The following is a 21,002-nucleotide window of genomic DNA, read 5'->3' as shown; positions in this document are numbered from 1 at the left end:
AGAAGATGACCCCGATAAAGAAAAAGAGCCTGGACACTCAGTGTTTGGACTAGAGCCAGATGTTGAAAAGCCTTTGGATGTCAGATTAAAGAGATGGTTTAAACTGTATGTAATGGGAAACTAGGAGCTATTTTATGCAGGCTAGAGACTTGATTATAGTTGAAGGGAGATTGTCTGGCTAGTGAAAAGTGCTTTCTTCCACTATTCTCCTTCCTAAACAAGGGGTTTATGGTATTTTTCCTATTCAAGTTTGTTCTGTTAAATTGCTACTATTAAATTCAATTTGGGGGGCCTGAGTGATAATAGAACGGTAGGTCGCTTGACTGGCACACAGCTGATGTAGGACAGATGGTGGTTCGAAGCTCAGCGTCCCATATGGTCCCCCGAGCCTGCCAGGAGCGGTTTCTGAGCACAGAGCCAGGAGTAACCCCTGAGCACTGCTGGGTGTGATCCCCCGCCCAAACAAAACAAAACAAAACAAAATTTTAATTTTGGTTTGGTTTTCCTTTAAACTTTTTTCTCGAAATCATAAGCTTTCTAGATACAAAATATGTTGGGCTTGGTCTTGTAAACTTTTTTTTTAATTTAACTGTATCTTTTTATTTAAAATTATGTAACTAATTTTAGAAGTGAAGGGGCAGACTAAGACAGACTAAGACACTTGTCTTAGAAGTGAAGTGAAGTAGAAGTGAAGGGGCAGACTAAGACAGACTAAGACACTTGTCTTGCTTGTAGCCAACCCCAATTCAATTCCCAGCATCACATATAATCCCCTGAATACTGCCAGGGATCACTGCTGAGCACAGAGCTAGGAGTAACCCCTGAGGGCTGCCAGCTGTGACTTCAAAACAACAATAATACACATTTACATATATTTATACATATATGCATATTAATGGACTGGGACAGAGAGCTAGCTCAGAGCTGAGTGCATACTTTGTCAGGTTTGATCTCTGGCAGCATTCCAGCATTCCAGGACTAACAGTCCCCCCCCCAGCATTCCAGGACTGACCCCCTGAGCACAGAGCTGGAAGTAGCCCATAATCACTGCCATCCATTCTAGGTTCGCACGTGCAAGGCAAATGCTCTACTGCTTGTGCCACCGCTCTGGCCCTGCCCTAATATTTTTAAAATTTCTATATTTACATCTTCAGGTTTCTCCTTCCTTTCCAGAATTTTTTTATTTTTTTATTTCTTGGTTTACGGGCCAAACCCAGTGGCACTCAGAGGTTACTCCTGACTATCTGCTCAGAAATAGCTCCTGGCAGGCATGGGGGACCATATGGGACGCTGTGATTTGAACCAGCCACCTTAGGTCCTGGATCGGCTGCTTGCAAGGCAAATGCAGCTGTGCTATCTCTCCGGCCCCCCCCTTTCCAGAATTTTAAGTACAGCTATAAATATGGCTTACTTCTAGAAATACAAGTTCTTTCTCTAGCCTGCTGCTTCTATAGCTCTATAAGGTGTTTTGTCATGGGCTAGAGTGATAGAACAGCAGGTAGGGCAGTTGCCTTGCACATGACTGGCCCAGGTTCAATCCCCAGCATCCCATATGGTCCTTGAGCATCACCAGGAGTAATTCTTTAGTACAGAACCTTCTCTCTTTTCTTTTCCCTTTCATTGCTAGTCATATTATCCCAAGTCGCTACAATAGAAACCTTGAATTTATTTTCTTTTTTTAGGTTCCACCAGTTTTATTTTTTTCTTTATTTAAGCACCATGATTACATACATGATTGTTAGTTGGGTATCAGTCATAAAAAGAACACCCCCCCTTCACCAGTGCAATTTTCCCAACACCAATGCCCCTCATCTTCCTCCTTCCCCACCCCCGCCATATTCAAGACAGACATTCTACTTTTCTCACTCATTAACATTGTCATGATCATTAGTGTAGTCATCTCTCTAACTGAACTCACCACTCTATGTGGTGAGCTTCACATCAAGAGCCAGTCCTTCGGGGTCGGTGAGGTGATGCTAGAGGTAAGGTGTCTGCCTTGCAAGCGCTAGCCAAGGAAGGACCTCGGTTCGATCCCCCAGCATTCCATATGTTCCCCCCAAGCCAGGGCAATTTCTGAGTGCTTAGCCAGGAGTAACCCCTGAGCATCAAATGAGTGGTCTGAAAAACAATAAAAAAAAAAAAAAAGAACCAGGTCTTCCAGCCCTCATCTCTGTTGTCTTTGGGAATTATTAAAATAATGTCTTTTGTTTTTCTTAAAACCCATAGATAAGTGAAACTATTCTGTTTGTGTCTCTCTCCCTCTAATTTCACTCAGCATAATAGATCCCATGTACATCTATGTATAGGAAAACGTCATGACTTCATCTCTCCTGATGGCTGCATAATATTCCATAAAACCCTGAATTCCTTTCTCACCCTCATTGCCCTCAGGAATTTTAGTAAAACTGTAAGACAGAAAATTGAATGATTATTACAATATATGAGAAAATTCTCTTATTGAAATGGATGTCCATGGAAAATTGGGCTCTCCTGTTTGCATGTATATAATCAGGGCGCAGATTATTTTTCCATTATATAAGGAATCTGTGCCCTATTTTCTCAATTTTGTGTTCTTTTATTAATATTATTTCTATAATGTAACCTATATTGTAACTATAATATGACATCATTATTGAGAAGGAGGATATTGGAATCACTGAGTTTCTGCATTTAAAAAAAGGAATCTAGGGCGGGAGTGATAGCACAGTGGGTAGGGCATTTGCTTTGAATGCAGTCGACCTATGTTCTATCACTGGCATCCCATCTGGTCTCTGGAGCTGGCCAGGAGTAATTTCTGAATGCAGGGCAAGAAGTAGCCCCTGAGCACCACTTAATGTGGCCTAAAAACCAAACCAAACCAAACCAAACCAAAACAAAACAAAACAAAACAAAACAAAAATAGGCAGCCTATATGGGCTTGAAAGATATACAGTGGTTAGAGTGCTTGCCCTATACATGGCAGACCTAGGTTTGACGCCCCCTTCCCGACCCCAGAACCCCATTCTTATTCTCGAGCTCCACCAGGATTGATCTCTGAGTATAGAGCCAGGAATAAGCCCTGAACAATGCTAGTTGTGGCCCTAAAACAACAAAAAGGAATAAAATTCGATTATTTTCTTTTTTGTTGTTGTTGTTGTTGTTTTTGTTTTTGGGCCACACCCGGCGGTGCTCAGGGGTTACTCCTGGCTGTCTGCTCAGAAATAGCTCTTGGCAGGCACGGGGGACCATTTGGGACACCGGGATTCGAACCAAACACCTGTGGTCCTGGATCGGCTGCTTGCAAGGCAAACGCCGCTGTGTTATCTCTGATTATTTTCTTTAACCTAAGAGAAGCTGGTATTGTTACTTGCATTTTATTTTGTTGTTTGTTATTTGTAAAAAATTGATGTTTGAAATTTTGGATTTCCTTTTTATTGAGTAACCCCAGTGGCGCTCAGGGGTTACTCCTGGCTCTACACTCAGAAATCACTCCTGGGGGGCCGGAGAGATAGCATGGAGGTAAGGCGTTTGCCTTTCATGCAGGAGGTCATCGGTTCTAATCCCGGCGCCCCATATGGTCCCCCGTGCCAGCCAGGAGCAATTTCTGAGCCTGGAGCCAGGAATAATCCCTGAGCACTGCCGGGTGTGACCCAAAAACCAAAATTAAATAAATAAACAAATAAATAAATAAATAAATAGAAATCACTCCTGGTAGTTTTGGGGGACCATGTGGGGTGCCGGGGATGGAACCCAGGTCTGACCTGGGTCAACAGTTTGCAAGGCAAATGCCCTACTGCTGTGCTATCACTCTGTCCCTGAATTCCCTTTTTAAAAGAATGATGATGGTGCACAAATTTTGTTACTGTGTGGTTTCTTTCTCATCTTTTCTGGAAATAATTTCTTGTTCTTATGAGAAGAAATTTATCTGTGTGCCTTAGGCTAAACTGTTTTGTATTAATAGAATCTTGACTAAGTGTGTGTATATGTAATGTGGAGGGTGGAATAAGAGAGGAAATGATCCAGTTTTTTCTGAACTAATGTTTTCCCAAAACAATTTTTTTAATCTAATTCTCAAAGGATTTAGCAAGCTTTTTTTGCTTCTGATATTATAAGAATATGGAAACTTATAATTTCACTGGAATAAAAAGACTTATTTGACTAAGAATACACATACATACTTATCCTTAAGTAAGAAATATAGGAACCGGGGAGATAGTATAGAAGATAAGGTGCTTGCTTTGCATGCTGCCAACCCAGGTTTAATTCCAATGAGCCCTACCACGAGTGATCCCTGAGCACAGAGGCAGGAGTAAAGCACTGAATCTGGTCCAGTGTGACTCTCTCCCCTACTTTTGAGGTTAATTTAAACTAATATGCATGTGCATGGAAGTGTAAAAAAGTACTTTGCCTTCAATGTTTAAGGAGTTACATAAGTTTTATGGCTTTACATTGCTTTGTGTGCTGCTAAGAAATATTATGTATTACAATCTGGGGACTTGAGGGACAAAGTAATTGTACATGGGTTCTGTTTTATTTTTCTTAATGTTCTTTGGCTGAAAGTTCAAAGTTAAGATATCAGCAAGGGGACTTCTGAGAATTCTGTTTATGGGTGATTGTCCTTCCACTGTAACTTTACCTTGTCCTCTTTCTTTGCATCTTTGTTCTCATAATTAAAAATAAAAAATTAAAAAAAAGGAAAAGAAGAAAAGAAAAAGACATTTAATACTAGGTGATTAGATTTAATAAAGCTCTTTGGAGCCAGGATAAACCAACATTTACCAGAGAGGAGAGAAAAGGTCTTTGATTCCTGGGATGAAGGAGTTAGCAGGCTAATGATTTTCATGGAGTTCCTTCATTAGATGCTTATGAGAGTCAGGGCAGCGAGTTGGGGTGGTGGGATATGGTTTAGATTTGTTCATGTTATAATTTGGGTTCTCTGATGCTCTCATTGGCAAAAGAAGTACCTGAAATGCTAAGTAAAACATGATACATAAATGCTACAAAATCAGGTCATGGTCTAGAAAAAAAGAATTCCCTTTGAAGAATGTGGGCTAAAAACTGAATTTCCAGGGATGATTACAAGCTTGATAAAAAGTATGGAAATGGAAATGCTTAGGGAAACAACTTTTTCTTCATTTCTTAAGTTTAGAAAAGTAGTATTTCATTGGTGTGATGAAGGAAACATCACCAACTTGCCATCAGTCAGCTGTCATCTTGGGCAATCAGAAGGACTTTCAGAATCAGAGGAGACTGAGATGTTGCTTAGCTGGCTGCTGCCAAGGTTAATGCCAAGGTTAATACAAGGCTGCTTGGTTCCTCACAGCAGGGGAATGGGTAAAGTGATTTCCTTTATTCCCCAAGGTTCATGTGATGACCTGGAAATGTGGGGGATATCATTTTTCAGGTGGCCAGATGAAAGACATTCAAGAGAAACTTTAAAAAAAAAAAAAGTTTTTTCTACCCAACCTTTGTTTTTCTGTTTGTAGATTGAAAATTGCAACTATGCAGTGGAACTTGGGAAGAATAAGGCCAAATTCTCCTTGGTTGGCATAGCTGGACAGGACCTGAATGAAGGGAATGCAACCCTGACTCTGGCATTGGTCTGGCAGCTGATGAGAAGGTAACAAGTGTTAAGAGGTTCATAGCAGCTCTGAGATTTATATGCATAGACTATTAGATTTGCTGCACTCTGAGTATATAGTGCTGCAAGTCATGTGAACTATGATGCCGGCTGGTTTGGGAGAGAGAACAGAAATATGCAGAGCAAAACTGGAGCTTTGAAACAGCTTACTGTGAGCAGCAAATTGTGCCTTCTTGTATGAGTGTATCAATCCTGAAAGACTCGGTTGCATTAATTAATGCCTTTGAAAGGCTGCTTTGGAAGGAGTTGTTTTTATTTTGAAAATTTCCACATTAAAGTTTTTGTTTATGATTATTAAGCTTCATGACTTTGGAATGTAACCAAGTGAAAATATGAGACTAAAATTAGAACTATCAGAAGGTAATGTTTTTATACTTATCTAAATACTGATCTAAATAATGAGATAGCAGATCCCCACCCCTTCAGTCTCAACTATACATCTTTTCTGTTACAGATACACATTGAATGTGTTATCAGATCTTGGAGAAGGTGAAAAAGTAAATGATGATATTATCATTAAATGGGTCAATCAGACTCTCAAAAATGCAAACAAAAAGACTTCTATTACCAGCTTCAAGGTAATCAAATGCTATTTAATAGATTTCATAGTTAAAAATGTAGGAAAGAATTTTTATTGGAAATAATATAAATGTTAAAAATGACAGAATATTCTATTTGAGAACGTAACTTATGAACTTAGTCATACTAATTATATGGCATGTATAAACCAAAAGAGTTCAGTTTGAATTCAGTACTTTTATTCAGTTTTCATATTTAATATAAATGCAGATTCATATGATCAGACTTTAGATATTTAAGCTAAAAAAGAAAGAGTAAAATAGAACCAAAAATTCCAATTACCAAGTGAAAATATACAAAAGCTGTTGTTTATAAAGGACCTATCATGTTTTGTGCCCCCAGCAGCAGTCTGAGTTCTAATGACATCATTTCCAAACCTAACAGAGCCAACCAAATCGATTCAAGTGAGAATTGAGAAAACTGGTAGGAAAATAATACTTGTTATCTGGCTTCATAATGGCACTAACACGCACCTCTCCAAGCATCTGTGGATGGTCCATAAAGTTCTTAAATCATGATCTGCACATACATACCCACTAATTGTCATGCATCTCCATTATGTGTTATTTCTGCATGCAACTGAAAGCATGTCTGCTTGTCAACACCCATCCATGAGTTTTGTGCTTGTGACTTGTGAGATATTTGCACCCACTCGTATGTTGTAGAAAATAAGAATGCAGGCTGATGAAATCCTGCCATGAGCATTATATACCCACCTTTATTCTCTTGCATTTGCTTTTTACATTTAACAGCATTGTGGAGTAGGGGGAAAATAGATAAGTACATGTGATTTTTTTCATATCAACCAAACACTGAGCCCCAAAGTAGTTTTAATAAGATAGTGTACAAATGTGCCTTTTCTAGTTCCATTTGGGGTGGAATTAATGACACTGAGTTTTATTGTTGGTCATTTATTTAAAAAGATGTAATTTCATTCTAATATTTGCCTAGATTTTTAGACATAAAATATCATATAATGTAAAATAGGAAACATAAAATTACCTTACAATGATCTTTATCAAATGTTATATTGAGTTTTGGGGAGGTACTAGGTGGTAGGTAGGGTGTATGCAAGGCTGATCAGCATTCTAGTTTTATGTGTGTCATCATATAGTTCCCAAACACCAACAGATATGCCTTGGTAGTCAAAAACCACTGCTGGAGGCAGGGTTCTGTGGTCCCTGGCATCACAAAGACCCAAAAACCTCATCTTTGTAGATCTGAGCACTGAACCCCTAGCACTGGGAGAAGTTCCTGAGCCCCCCGAGTGCCACTTGAAAGGTTCCCAAAAATGTCATATCAAAACTACATGTATTTATATGCTTCTTAATTTACATCATCAAGCAAGTAAATAATCTAAATCAGGGTAGGAGAATGGGGACACTGATAAAGGGAAGGTGACACTGGTGGTAGGATTGATATTTGAACATTTAGTGCCTTAAACAAATGTATTATGAATAACTTGGTAAATTATGGTTATATAATAAAATTTAGTAAAGATAAATAAAATGAGTAGCAATATCAAGATCCAAATGGATATTGACTGAGCTCTTACTATGAAGCATGAAGTAACTTTCCTAGGTAAAGGAAACGCTAGAGAACATAAGAAACTAATCTGGGGGCCGAAGAGATAGCACAGCAGCATTTGCCTTGCAAGCAGCCGATCCAGGACCTAAGGTGGTTGGTGGACCCCAGTGCCTGACAGGAACTATTTCTGAGCAGATAGCAGAAGTAACCCCTGGCACTGCCAGTTGTGCCCCCCCCCAAAAAAAAACAAAAATAAAATAAAAAAGAAACTAATCTGGTCCTCAGACCACTCTTTTTTTGTTTGTTTTTTTGAGGGGGCTTTTTTTTTTTTTTTTTTTAATGCTCAGGGGTTACTCCTGGCTATGTGTTCAGAAATTACCCCTGGCTTGGGGCGACAATATGGGATGTTGGGGATAGAACCAAAGTCCGTCCTAGGCTAGTGCTAGCAAGGCAGACGCCTTATGTCTAGCTCCACCTCTCCCTTTTTTTTTTTTTTAATTTGAAAGACCAGGGATGATCCCTGAGCTCTGAATCAAGACAAGAGTAATCCTTGAGCATCACCACAGAGGGCCCCAAAACCAAAACCAAAACCAATAATCCTAACTACTTCACCCCACACCCAGTCCTGAATTCTACCTTACCAAGCATCTTAGAAATTTATGTCATTTTCTCAGTAACTCTATAAGCATAAAAATGTGAGGACAAGAAGTTAACGCACTTGCCCCTAGCCATACCTCTCTTAAGTAGAATAGTTGAAGGCCCTTGCTGATCTCTTGAACTGCTGAGTATAAAGGCTGGGCTGATAAGGTCCTTTAGCTTCTTTGCAGCTTTGTGGGTCCCCCTCCCCTTGCTCATTCATTATTGAAATAGCCAGAGCTGCCTTTTGCTAAGTGGTTGACTCATTCCCCTGCACAGAGGCTGCTATTCTTGAGCCAAGAGGAGAAAGAGAGGGGAATCACAATTTAGGGAGTCAGCATTACTAGAACATTAAGAGTGTTGAGGACTGGGGCCGGAGAGAGAGCATGGAAGTAGTGTGTTTACCTTCCATGCAGAAGGACGGTGGTTTGAATGTTGACATCCCATATGGTCCCCCAAGCCTGCCAGGAGCAATTTCTGAGTGCAGAGCCGGAGTATCCCCTGAGCGCTGCTGGGTGTGACCCAAAAAACAAACAAACAAACAAACAAACAAAACAAAAAAAGAAAACAATAAAATCAAGCCATTCTGTTTTTGAATATATATAGTAAAAGTAAGCAAACAGAAAATGTCTTCTTTTTGTTTGGATCATACCAGGTAGTGTTCAGGGTTCTTGGATCTTGGATCTGTGCTCAGAAATGACTCCTGGTGATACTCAGGGGACCATATGTGATGCTGGGAGTTTGGACCAGATTTAGTTTCATACAAGACAGTGCCTTGGCTTTTTGTACTACCTCTGGAGCCCAAAAATTTAAAATGTATTTTATAATGCAATAAATAAGATTTGGAAGCTAGGAGAAGTGGGAGATTTACATCATACACAGATATTACTCTTTGCTCAAGTAATCCTGGGGATTACTGGGGATCAAATCTGGATCAGCTGTTTGCAAGACTAGCAGTTTGCTCTATCTCCTATCTTTCTGGCCCATAAATATGAAGCTTATTTTAGACAGTAGAACAGAGTACATTAATCTAGAAAACTTATTAAAAAATGTAAATGTGGGGCTGTAGTAGCACAGTGGGTAGGGCATTTGCTTTACACGTGTCTAATGTGGTTATGATCCTGGCATCCCATATGGTCCCCAAGCCTGTCAGGAGTAATTTCTGAGCATAGAGACAGGAGTAACCTCTGAGCATTGTCATGAATGGCCCAAAAGCAAACAAAAAAGTAAATGCCTCATCCTATTCCCAGTTCATCAGATCCATTTCAGAATGGAGAGAAATTGGTGCTTTTAAAGATGCCTCAGGTGATTTCCACAGAGATATGCTGCAGATAACACACTGAGAGAACAGAGAGAACATAGGTGATAACTTTTCAGAAGATATAAATGTCCAAAACAAAACAGCCCCACAAAAAAGCAAAATACAGATCTAGAATGCCAACATAAGATAGACAACAATGTTGTGAAGCACTTGCCTTATATAAGGATGACCCTGGTTGGATCCTAAGACCCTGAGCAACTCTGGGATTGACCCCCAAGCACCATTGGCAGTAGTCATCACCAAAATAGATCACACCCTAATTATTCCTCAACTGCTACTCCTTCCCAAATACCTATTTTACAAAATCCACTTTCTCAGTAAGGAGGAAGATAGTTTTTTTTTTTCAAATGAATACATGTAGTAAGATTGTGGCACCAAAACAGTCTGCAACTTGAGTTCAAACATTGGTTTTGATTTTTCATTTATTTTTTAATTAATTAAGATTGATTTAACATTGTTTTATCAAAAATTTGGTGACAGTATTAAATGCTGTCGCTTCTTTTTGTCCTGAGTCCCAGGCATTCTGTGAAGTTCTCATTTTAGTGATTAGGAAAGGATATTTGAGAATGCAGTAGCAGAAATCCTACTTTAAGTGGTTTGAACTGAAGAGAAGGGCAAATAACTGAAATAGAAATCCAGAGGGAGGGTATATTTCAGGGTTGGTTGAATGCTAATGGTAGTAAAGTTCATAGCACAGGTTGTCATCCATTTCTGGTTTGTCCCATTAAGTGCCATCTTCAGTCTCAAACTGGTTTTTATCATGGTAACAGGACTGCTACTACTGGTGACAGAGGATTCATCCTCTTACTCATTTTCAGCAGGAGATGGCTTCCCATAGCTCCTGAATAGGAAGCACCTCATAGAGACCAGAGTGATTGTACATGCACTCACATACAGAGGACTCTGGTTCATCCTCCTACCACATATGGACATTGAGTTCTATCAGGAATAATCCCTGAACACAGAGATGGAAGCAGCCCCTGAGCACTGCCTGATATAACTCTAAAACCCCCAAATAAATAGCTATTTATGGGGCTAATCATTGGATTTAGATTCATATTTTCCAAACATTTTTGTTTGTTTCTTTTTTGGGCCATAGCTGGTGATGCTCAGGGGTTACTCCTGGCTATGTGCTCAGAAATCATTTCTAACAGAACCCACATCTTTGCATTGAATTTCTTCCTTCACAGCACATGTCTTTAAGGAAAGCAAACTCTCCTCACACTCCAAAGGTGATCCTGAATTACCATGCACTCCTCAATGGAAATCAGGCGATAAATGTTCTTCTTTATAGTCCATATACAGTGCCTAAACAGACATTCCGTAATGGCTATAGCAATAAATTTTGTGGAGGAGTGTCTAAAGGGGGAAAAGGTCTAAAATACTCCTTAGGGAAACAAAAAAGAAAAAAGTTTGGGAGGCTGGAGCGATGGCACAGTGGTAAGGCATTTGCCTTGACGCTGCTGACCCAGGACAGACCTCGGTTCAATCCCCTGGTGTCCCATATGGTTCCTCAAGCCAGGAGAGATTTCTGAGTGCATAGCCAGGAGTAACACCTGAGCATCACTGGGTGCCAAAACTCAAAACAGACAAAAAAATCTAAAAAAAAAAAAATGACTGAGGGAGAGATAACTATGGGCTAATTCAGGTCCAGCTTTTGCACCACATAGTCCCCTTGGTACACTGGGAACAAACTCTAAGAGCTGGGAGTAGGCTCTGAGCACTGCCAAGTATGGCTCCCAAACTGAAAGACTTAAAAAGAAGTAAAGGCATAACTCTAAGACGTCTAGGAAATAATTTTGTATAATTTTCAAAGCCATTTAAAGTTATCTTCTATTCCCTTTCAAAGTTTTGTTTTCTATAGTCTAAGTATCATACTTATCATATTTTTGGACTTGTCATATTCACAAAGCTTATTCAAATTATGACAACTCTGCACTTTAGTCTTTACTAAAGGAAAGGTTTGTTTTCAGGGATTTGTGATTGTGTGCTTGTTGCAGATGAACGAAAACATATAAGTGGCCTTCAATTTTATGGCTATCATCGGGAGAGTCTGACATTTATGCAGATTAAATAATGTTCAAGAATACTCATTATTCTTATTTTCTAGGACAAATCTATTAGCACAAGTTTACCTGTTCTGGATTTAATAGATGCAATTGCACCAAATGCAGTTCGTCAAGAAATGATCACACGAGAAAACTTTTCAGATGAGGACAAGTTGAACAATGCTAAGTAAGCCTTTATTGTTAAACACAGTGACTCACTCATTCTTTGAAATCCTTACAAGAAAATTTATCCTTAAAGGTCACATTTTACTTATTTATTTATTTTTTGAAGCATGCCTGGCAATGCTACAAGATTATTCCTAGTTTGCACTCAGGGAATCATTCCTGGTGGTAAATTCAGTTCAGTAAGGGATGCCAGAGATCAAACTCAGGGTGTCACATGCAAACTTATTTTTATACCCATTGTACTCTCTGGTGCCCAAGGTCACACTTATTTTACAGAGAATATGATATAAAAACTATTAAATTTAATCTTATAAAGTTAGCACTATCAAAATGCTTCGTCCTTTTTTTTTTAATTAATAATAAGTTAAATACAGTAGAAAGCAGACACCAAGATGTTTTTCTTCTCTCTTCAAGGTACGCCATTTCAGTTGCTCGAAAGATTGGTGCCCGGATATATGCTTTACCTGATGACCTTGTAGAAGTGAAACCAAAGATGGTTATGACTGTATTTGCATGCTTAATGGGAAAGGGATTGAACAGAATAAAATAATGAAAGAGTTAACATGATTTTCTGCCACATTAAAAACACTGAATGCCTCAGTTTACAGAATTCTAAAATGTAGTCAGTATAAAACCAGAGATTATTTGTATGCTTAATATTGTTCTATAATTCATGAATAAATTCAACATCCTGTTTATACTGGTTAGGGTTTCTCAACCCTGCTGAATATTATGATTCTGATACAATCAGTTCTAATAGTAGAATTTTTTCATTGTCAAGCTGATGTTTCATCATTAAATTATTTTCATTTCCTTAGTCTCATTAAGCAAGACTCATTTCTTTTTTTCATAGTTCAAAAAAATCAATACAAGAATTTTTCACTTCCTGCTGTGAAATGTGTTTTGACTTTGTGTGTCTGTTAATTTTAGTCACAAATATATTCATTGTCATAATCCAGGTTAATTAACTTATTTCTCCAGCTATGTGAAGTGGTCTAAAGCTTTAACTTTTCTATACATTTCTATATTGTCTAAAATTTGTAAGTGACAATTATTGGTTATTAAGATTAAACTTTTTTATATGAAGACTCACTTTGAATAAACCCCAAATTTCTTCTCTTATAAAAGTATAAATTCTTTTACTTAACACCTAATTTTAACTATCCTTTACTTATATGCTAGTTTAGTAACACAGTTTTAACTATGCAGCATATATATGTAGGTTGGAGGCTATTAGAGAGAGGTGTTGGGCTTTGTGTGTGTGTTTTGTCCTTGATTTACCAGGTTTACTTAAATTGCATGTCCAATAGGCAGACAACCATCAAGTATTTATTATACTCTAGTATGTTGTAACATTTTTTCATTTATAGATATCTGATATGTGAAGATTTATTTTTGAAATGTTCATTTTGAGGGCTGGAAAAGTAGCAGTGTGAGTAGGAAGTTTATCTTGTATGCAGTTGACCTAGGTTCAATCTCTGGTATCCCATATTGCTCCCTGAGCAGCACCAGGAGTAATTAGTGAGTGCAGAACTAGGAATAAACCCTGATCATCACCATGTATGGGCCAAAAATCAATAGAGGAAAGAGAAGGAGATAGGAAGGATGGGAATCATTTGGACAGAGAGGGCTAGTACTGCTAATAGGACACTTGCCTTACACTTGAAGTTGTTAACCCAGGTTTGATCCCTAGCACCCCAAGCATCCCAAGCCCACCAAGATTGATCCCTGAACACAAAGCAGCAGAAAAACCTGAAATAGAAGAGTGTGACCCAGAAAACTGAAAATAAATATCAATTTTGGACAGTGACTTTTTCACCAACTTTTTTCAAATATCTATATTTGGACATCAGCTCCAGCATCTTGGGTCTTTTTGATGCTGCATTCGGGGCTTCATTCATATCACACATGGTAATTTTGATCTACTCATATTATAAAATGCCCATTGACTATCTTTAGCAGAATGAAGCACAAAGCTAATATTGAACATAAACTATTATCATATTTTTTATAGAAGCCTATAGATGTTTGGTTAATGCTTATATTAATAAGAGCAAAAGGTTCAGAATTACTTTTGTCTGCACATTTTTGCCATAGACAAGTCTACTGACAGTTCATAAATGTTTCCTCCGTTCTACTGTAAATGCAACTATTCTTCAACAAAGATGTTTGTCACTTTAACCCTGTGAATAAGTGGTCTAATCTGGGAGAATGTCAGTGGTTCTTTTATTCTTTCATAGGAAAATTGTAGTAAAGACCGATTACATGATTACTACAAATTTAATTATCCTGAATCAATTCAAGTGAATGAATTAATAAATTTGTCTATTATAATCTAGTTATGATTCCAAATAAGAATTAAGTTGAGAAAAATATAAAGTTTCCTGGCTGTGAATTTCAGATCCTACTTAAAAAAAAAAAAAAAGACTAAACCTTGGGGCTGGAGAGATAGCATGTAGGTAAGGCTTTTGCCTTACCCAGCATCCCATATTGCCCCCGAGCCTGCCAGGAGTGATTTCTGAGCTTAGAGCTAGGAGTAACCCCTGAGCGCTGCTGGGTGTGACCCCAAAACAAACAAACAAACAAAAAAGGACTAAACCAATAGGAACTTGAAACAGTGACAAATGCAGAGAGGAAATAAGAAGGGGAAAGAAATACTTTGAAGGGTGAAAATGATTTGGTCAGGGATGTTCTAAGATGTATATTTGCACTGAGAAATGAATGATGAAAAGCCTGATAATACAGAGGGAACAAGTGTACAGGCTCAGGTGTGAAGAGTTTATAAACAATTTAGAAGGGGAAAAAGGCAAATGTAGAGAGGTGTGGGCTTGACACAATTGACTGAGATTTATAGAGAGTTCTATGGATTACTAAATACCCAAGCTTGAAAATTAGTAAATTTTATTAAAATTAGTAAGTACCAGAAGCTTGAAAAGTCTATAGATAAAAGTGGCCACTGTGTTTCTGCTCCATCTGAATCCCTGCCCTAAAACACTGGGAATTGTGCATGGCCAAGTGTTGAACTCATTCTGCCACTGGACGACAAAGACTAAGCACAGTTAAAAAAAAAAAAGACAAATAATGGGTCTTTGTGTCCAATGGCCACAGATGTATTGAGAAGCTGCTTTGACCTTATACTGAAGTCACAACCTCACAACAGTATGAAACATTATAGAATGGAGATGTAGGATCTACTGAAGGGAAAGGATAAAATGATTTTGGGAGACAAATGAAAATGTTTGAAAAGTTCCCAGAGAAAATTTAAAAGGGAATCTGATGAGAAATGATAGATTTAGAAAACTGAAATCTGTTGTTGGGGCAAGGATGGAGCCACAGGTTGGGGTCAGAGAGGAACTACTGGAGGCACAGTTTCTAATACCTATCACTGGACTTTCAGAGGTGAGGAATTTGCTTAAAGTTTGGTCCATCAGCAACAGCAGAGTATTGAAGGAAGAGTTGCTGTGTGTGCGTGCGTGCGTGCGTGTGTGTGTGTGTGTGTTTTGGGGCCATATCAGTCGATGCTTAGGGGTTTACTCCTGGCTCTGCTCTCAGGAATTATTCTTGGCAGGTTCAAGATTGCCAGCGACTGAACCAAGGTCAGCCACTGCCCGCTATACTATCTATTGCTTTGGTTTGATGTTGCAGGGAACTTTTGCCTAATCAAGGACCTTCTAAAACCGTATATATTCATGGGAAACAGAATAAAGCCCACATGCTGTAGTTAGTCCTAAAAGTGTGCTTCTCCAGTGGTTCCTGGTTGCTACACTTAAACTCTGGGAGAATAAATGCCCCAAATCTGGGTCATGAGAATTTGTGTGTGAGCGGGCATTGCCCCAGGGTTCAACTGTTCTTTTCTTAATAATTAAACATTGTGATTACAAAGTTACATAGTTCATAGTACATAGTTACAAAGTTCATAGTAACAGTTGTTTCTTTTCCACGATTGCAAAGTTGTTCATGATGAGTTTCTGTCATATAACCTACAACACCCTTCACTAGTGCACATTTCCTGCCACCAATGTCTCCAGTTTCCTCCTGCCCTCCCCCAACACCTGCCTGGTTGTTATTGTTGTTCTTCATTCTTTTCTTCCTCCTCTTCTTCCTCCTCTCCCTCCACGTCTTCTTCCTCTTCCCTTTTCTCTCTCCCTCTTTCTCTCCCTTTTCCTTTTAGACACTGCAGTTTGCAATATTGTATCACACTTATCATTTTGTCTCCTTTCATGAAGCTCCCAGTTATTGTCCAGAGTGATCATTTCCAGCTATCATATGGATCTGACAGTTTTACATCACACAAACAGACACTGAATAAAATCCAGGCTTTGGAACCTTAGGTACTGAGGGTGCAGCTGTTGAGGCTCCCCTTGACACTTGCATGGGACAATTAGACAATTCCCTCGGGTGGGGGTGTGATGGATTAAAAGTTAAGAGTCAGATATTCACTTACTGCCTCCTTCTTTCTCACTTAAAATGCTGCGGGATATCACTTTACCTCCTTCCGATTTAAAATTTTATTTTTAAAATTTTTTAAAAAAATACAATAAGGGCCAAAAAAAAAAAACAACAACAACCTGCGAGAGGGTCTGGAGGGAGAGAGAGGGAGGGAAGGGGGAGAGAGAGAGAGAGAGAGAGAGAGAGAGAGAGAGAGAGAGAGAGAGAGAGAGAGAGAGAGAGAGAGAGAGAGAGAGAGAGAGAGAGAGAGAGGATTCCTTGGGTGTCCCATATGATCCTCCAAGCCACAAGCGATTTCTGAGCGCATAGCCAGGAGGAACCCCAGAGCGTCACCGGTGTGGCCCAAACACCCCACCCCAAGTCGACTGAAGAAATCCACTGCCGCCGTTATCCCACACCTCCACCAGCATCTGGGAGCAAAGAAGGCCAGAGCATGGATGAGGAGCCTTTTCACATCTCTCTGCATCCTTGAAGAGTGGTCCATGTGGGCGTGGCTCCAGGAGACCACGCCCACACAAATAACCGTCTCTGGTCCCGCCCCCACATGCAAATGACCCCCCCGTGCACGTAAGCCCCGCCCACGCCCGCCGGCGTAGCGCCCGCCGCGCGGAAGATGACGTGACAGGGCACTCGCGAGCTGGTCGGGGCGCCGCGTCGCGCCGCGTCGCGTCGCTTCTCACAGCCCTGGAGCCCGACGTGCGTCTCCCGGATCCCGTCTCCGTCCGACCTCGCGTCCTCCTGCCTGCCTTCCTCGGGCCGGGCCGCCCGCCACGCGGCCCCATCGGCTCCCTGGCACCGCCTCGCGCTCGGCCGCAGCCCTGGCGCGCTCCACGCTGTCGCCCCCGGACGGCCGCGGCCCGGCCCGAACCGGGCGGCGGCGGCTGGGCCGGGGGCGCTGGCCCCGGGGCCGCGCATGCGCAGTCGCCCTCGGGCTGTCAGCCGCCGAGGACGAGTGCTGGGTGCCCGGGGCCAGCGCCGAGGCGGCCGGCGCCACCACGCATCCCTTCTCGGGTCCTGCCACGGGGCTGGGGCCGGCGGCGGCGGCGGGGTCAGGGGTCACGGCGCCCCCGTCGCCCGGCCTGCCCCCAGCCTGGGCCGCGATGATGGCAGCGCTGTACCCGAGCACCGACCTCTCGGGCGCCTCCTCCTCCTCCCTGCCGTCCTCCCCGGGCTCCTCGGCGTCGCCCCACGAGGTGATGGCGCTCAAGGATGTGCGGGAGGTGAAGGAGGAGAACAGCCTGCACGAGAAGCTTTTCTTGCTGGCGTGCGACAAGGGTGAGAGCGAGGCCCCCTTTGCCAGAGGCCCCGCCCGCTTGCACCCCCCTCTGCCCCCTTGGGCATGCACCCCTTGGTGCATCCTTGTGGGGATCAGGCGCTCTGATTGTGGTGGGTGTGGGTGGGCGTATCAAACGTAACTTGAGCCCCTTTAAAGTTGGCTTCCTGGCCACGTGGGTGGTCTGCACCTCCTCTTTCACCCCCCCAGCCCAATGGGACTTTGCACCTCTAAAATTTGCACGACCCCCAGCTGCTGTGGATGCACTCTGTGCATGCTATGCATGCACCCTGTGGTGTCTTTTTTTTTGGGGGGGTCCCGGACAGCCAGTTAGGTTCTCCTGTGGCTGAGGTGAAGTGGAAATGCAAGGAGACCCCACACACATGGGAATGACAGCACTTTATCCAAATTTAACTGAGACTTAAGTGATGCTTTGTAGTTTGTTTTTTTGCTTTTTATTGGTGCGGAGAATTGATTGCTCCAAGCCTTCCTTTTAAGGGGTGAGAGGAGGAGAAGTTGAGATCCTGCAGAGAAAGGATCCAAGGGTGTGGACTCAATAGGTCGTGCACCCCTATTCCCTCGTTTTTTAACTTGCATGGAGAAATCGATCGCTTGTGTGGTCCTAATCAAATGTCTTCATGTAAGCACCCTTTCTACTGATGATACTCCAAATAAAGGGGACTCATTTGCCCCAGACGGCTTTTCCCCCCATGTTCAAAAAATAAGTGCTGGGCCCGGAGAGATAGCACAGCGGCGTTTGCCTTGCAAGCAGCCCATCCAGGACCAAAGGTGGTTGGTTCGAATCCCGGTGTCCCATATGGTCCCCCGTGCCTGCCAGAAGCTGTTTCTGAGCAGACAGGAAGGAGTATCCCCTGCCAAAAAACAAAAACAAAAAGTGCTGGGAATTTCTCTTCTGTTTGTCCTGCTTTTGTCATACAAACACCACACTCACAGGAAAAAAGATGCGGATTCAATGCAAACCCTGAAGGCAGTGGACACTGGGAAAGAATACCAAGTTGTTGTTTCTCTGTGTTAGTGCTTTTTTTTTTTTTATAATAAAAGGTAGTAGCCTCAAATCTCTCTTACTGCCTTTGAAATCGGCTCTTATTTACACAGCTTTTAATTTTGGGGTACTAGAGAAATTATCTAAGTTAGAGTTTTTATTGCATTTGATACCTGCAAGCCAAGTACTCTACTGCTGAGCTACTTCTGGACCCCTCCACAACTTTTTGTAAACACATTAACATAAAGTACCTACTTCTTGCTGTCATGTGGTACTATTTAACTGTATTATAAATATTTAAATCCACTATGGACGCACCTTTGACTAGTCTTGGAATTGTAGAGAATAGTAGAGTGATTATGTAACCCCACAAAAGTAATTTGTGGATTATGCAAAAGTTGAGTGTGACTTGTAGATGTTTGATTTATCTTCCCTCAAAAAAAACTCGATCGGAAGGGAAGAGATTTGTGTCTTACTAGCACAGTGCTTCTCAATTATTTTCTGTCATGCCCCCCTAGGAAGAAGAAAACATTTTCCACGTCCCCTGCAGACTGTAAATTGTATCTTTATTAAAAAAGCTTTAACCTGCAAAACAAAAATATATAAAATAGGGGCCGGCGAGGTGGTGCTAGCGGTAAGGTGTCTGCCTTGCAAGCGCTAGCCAAGGAAAGAACTTGGTTCGATCTCCCGGCGTCCCATATGGACCCCCCAAGCCAGGGGTAATTTCTGAGCGCTTAGCGAGGAGTAACCCCTGAGCATCAAATGGGTGTGGCCCGAAAAAAAAGATATATATATATATATAAAATAATTTCAGCTGATTTTTTAATCAGAGGTGATGTCTGGATTAGTGGCTAAAATGAGCACGTTTTGCAATGTATAGGTTTTCAAAGTGGAGTTTGAAGCAGGACACAGCAACTCTCAGCTCCAGAGACATATAGACATAAACATGAGGCTTAGCTTGTTATGACAGTGTTTGCCGAGGTCAAAAGATGCCCCCTTTATGGAGCCTCGAGCTCCCCAGGGGGGGGCTCGCCCCGCCCCGCTATTTGAGAAGCACTGTACTAGCATGAGTAATTGCCCCACCTCCCTGAGCTCTGGTTATTTTAAACAATGTCAACAAAGGAAACTTATTCCCCTCAAACTGAGAACAGAGAATGTCCTGATGGAATATAGTTGGAGTGAGTTTTTGTGTGGGTATGAATTTTAGGGTTATTGCATGAGACGTATTAAAAGTTTTAATATGTGCCAGTTTTGTAGTACCATTTTCCCATTTTATAACATTAACATTATTGGAGAGATTTGCTTTATAAGGACAATGCTTGCACCTCTTAAAGTTTGTAAATGATGAAAAACAAGATAGGTTTTAGGGATGTTGAATTCTTGGACTAGATTAGGAAAGCTACATTTCTTACACTATACCTACGGTGTACATTTAAAAATATATTTGAGTTATTCAGTATAATTTTTTTATTTGTGTTTTCTAATATTCTTATTATCTTTAAAAAAAAGAATTACGTAAAGCAGCCTGATAGTGGTTATTCTGCAACAAGTTTCTTATCACACCGTAAAAGCTCTTTTTTGATATGATAGTATATGACAGTATACTTTGGGAGGGGGGTTCTGAGGATCTATCAGCATTAATTAATTCACAAGTTGTTTTTTTTTATTGTTTCTCGACCTCAAAAATAACCTACCAAATTATACCAAACTAGGAAATCTATTTTCAGATAGTGGAAACTTGTGTTACACTGAACTTCAAGTCAGGGCATGCTGTGACTAAAACAGGTACAGAAAAGTGCACATGCTTTTCATCTTTACAACCCCAGTGAGCCACATCTGTTCACATTTTACAAGGGAATGAGGGAAATGAGATTAATTAGCCAAAAATAATTTTTTTCTCAAGAAGTAGAATCATGATCTACCTTGAACCTGCTCTCAACCAGTATTTCATAATCTCTCTATAGATAAATGGGGAAAATTTACTTGTGTTAGAAAAGACATTCATATTTGGACTTTTTGATGAAACTTGCTCTCTGTGAACAAGTAAGCCTTCATTTCTATGGATTTTATTTACGCAATTAAAAACAGCAGGATGGTACTTTCATGTCACCTATTTAAATTCACTCTAGTAGAACATCTGTGTGTCTTATGCTGATTTTTATCAGTCTTAGCTTTCCTATGCAGAATGTTTATATTATTTTCCACCTATTAAGAATTCCTAAATGGTAATTAGGGGTGAGGGAGGAGAAAAGGTTGTGGGTAGGCAGGGAGTCAGTGCAGATTAAGGCTCTTGCCTTGCTTGCTGCCAGCCCCTGTTTGATCCCTAGCACTTTAAGTGGCACTCTCCCTCCATTTGTAGA

The 21,002-nt window shown here is 40.8% G+C and overlaps 2 protein-coding genes across 4 annotated transcripts in view; both read left to right on the top strand.

Annotated features, from left to right (window-relative positions):
• PLS1 (plastin 1) overlaps window positions 1-12,551 on the top strand; it is a 50,342-nt gene extending 37,791 nt beyond the window's left edge. For both annotated transcript variants that reach the window (XM_049785898.1, XM_049785897.1), the window contains 4 exons: window positions 5,466-5,599; window positions 6,075-6,198; window positions 11,794-11,918; window positions 12,332-12,551. In XM_049785898.1, coding sequence (XP_049641855.1) covers window positions 5,466-5,599; window positions 6,075-6,198; window positions 11,794-11,918; window positions 12,332-12,467 — 519 coding nt within the window. In that variant the 3' untranslated portion in view covers window positions 12,468-12,551. The remainder of the gene's footprint in view (window positions 1-5,465; window positions 5,600-6,074; window positions 6,199-11,793; window positions 11,919-12,331) is intronic.
• Window positions 12,552-17,379: 4,828 nt separating this feature from the next.
• Window positions 17,380-21,002, top strand: part of TRPC1 (transient receptor potential cation channel subfamily C member 1) — a 48,853-nt gene continuing 45,230 nt past the window's right edge. For both annotated transcript variants that reach the window (XM_049785896.1, XM_049785895.1), the window contains exon 1: window positions 17,380-17,641. In XM_049785896.1, the coding sequence (XP_049641853.1) occupies window positions 17,467-17,641 (175 nt within the window). In that variant the 5' untranslated portion in view covers window positions 17,380-17,466. The remainder of the gene's footprint in view (window positions 17,642-21,002) is intronic.

Source organism: Suncus etruscus, chromosome 13 (genome assembly GCF_024139225.1).
Source record: "Suncus etruscus isolate mSunEtr1 chromosome 13, mSunEtr1.pri.cur, whole genome shotgun sequence".
Classification (NCBI taxonomy): Eukaryota; Metazoa; Chordata; class Mammalia; order Eulipotyphla; family Soricidae; genus Suncus; species Suncus etruscus.
This window is presented reverse-complemented; position numbering and strand designations above follow the sequence as displayed.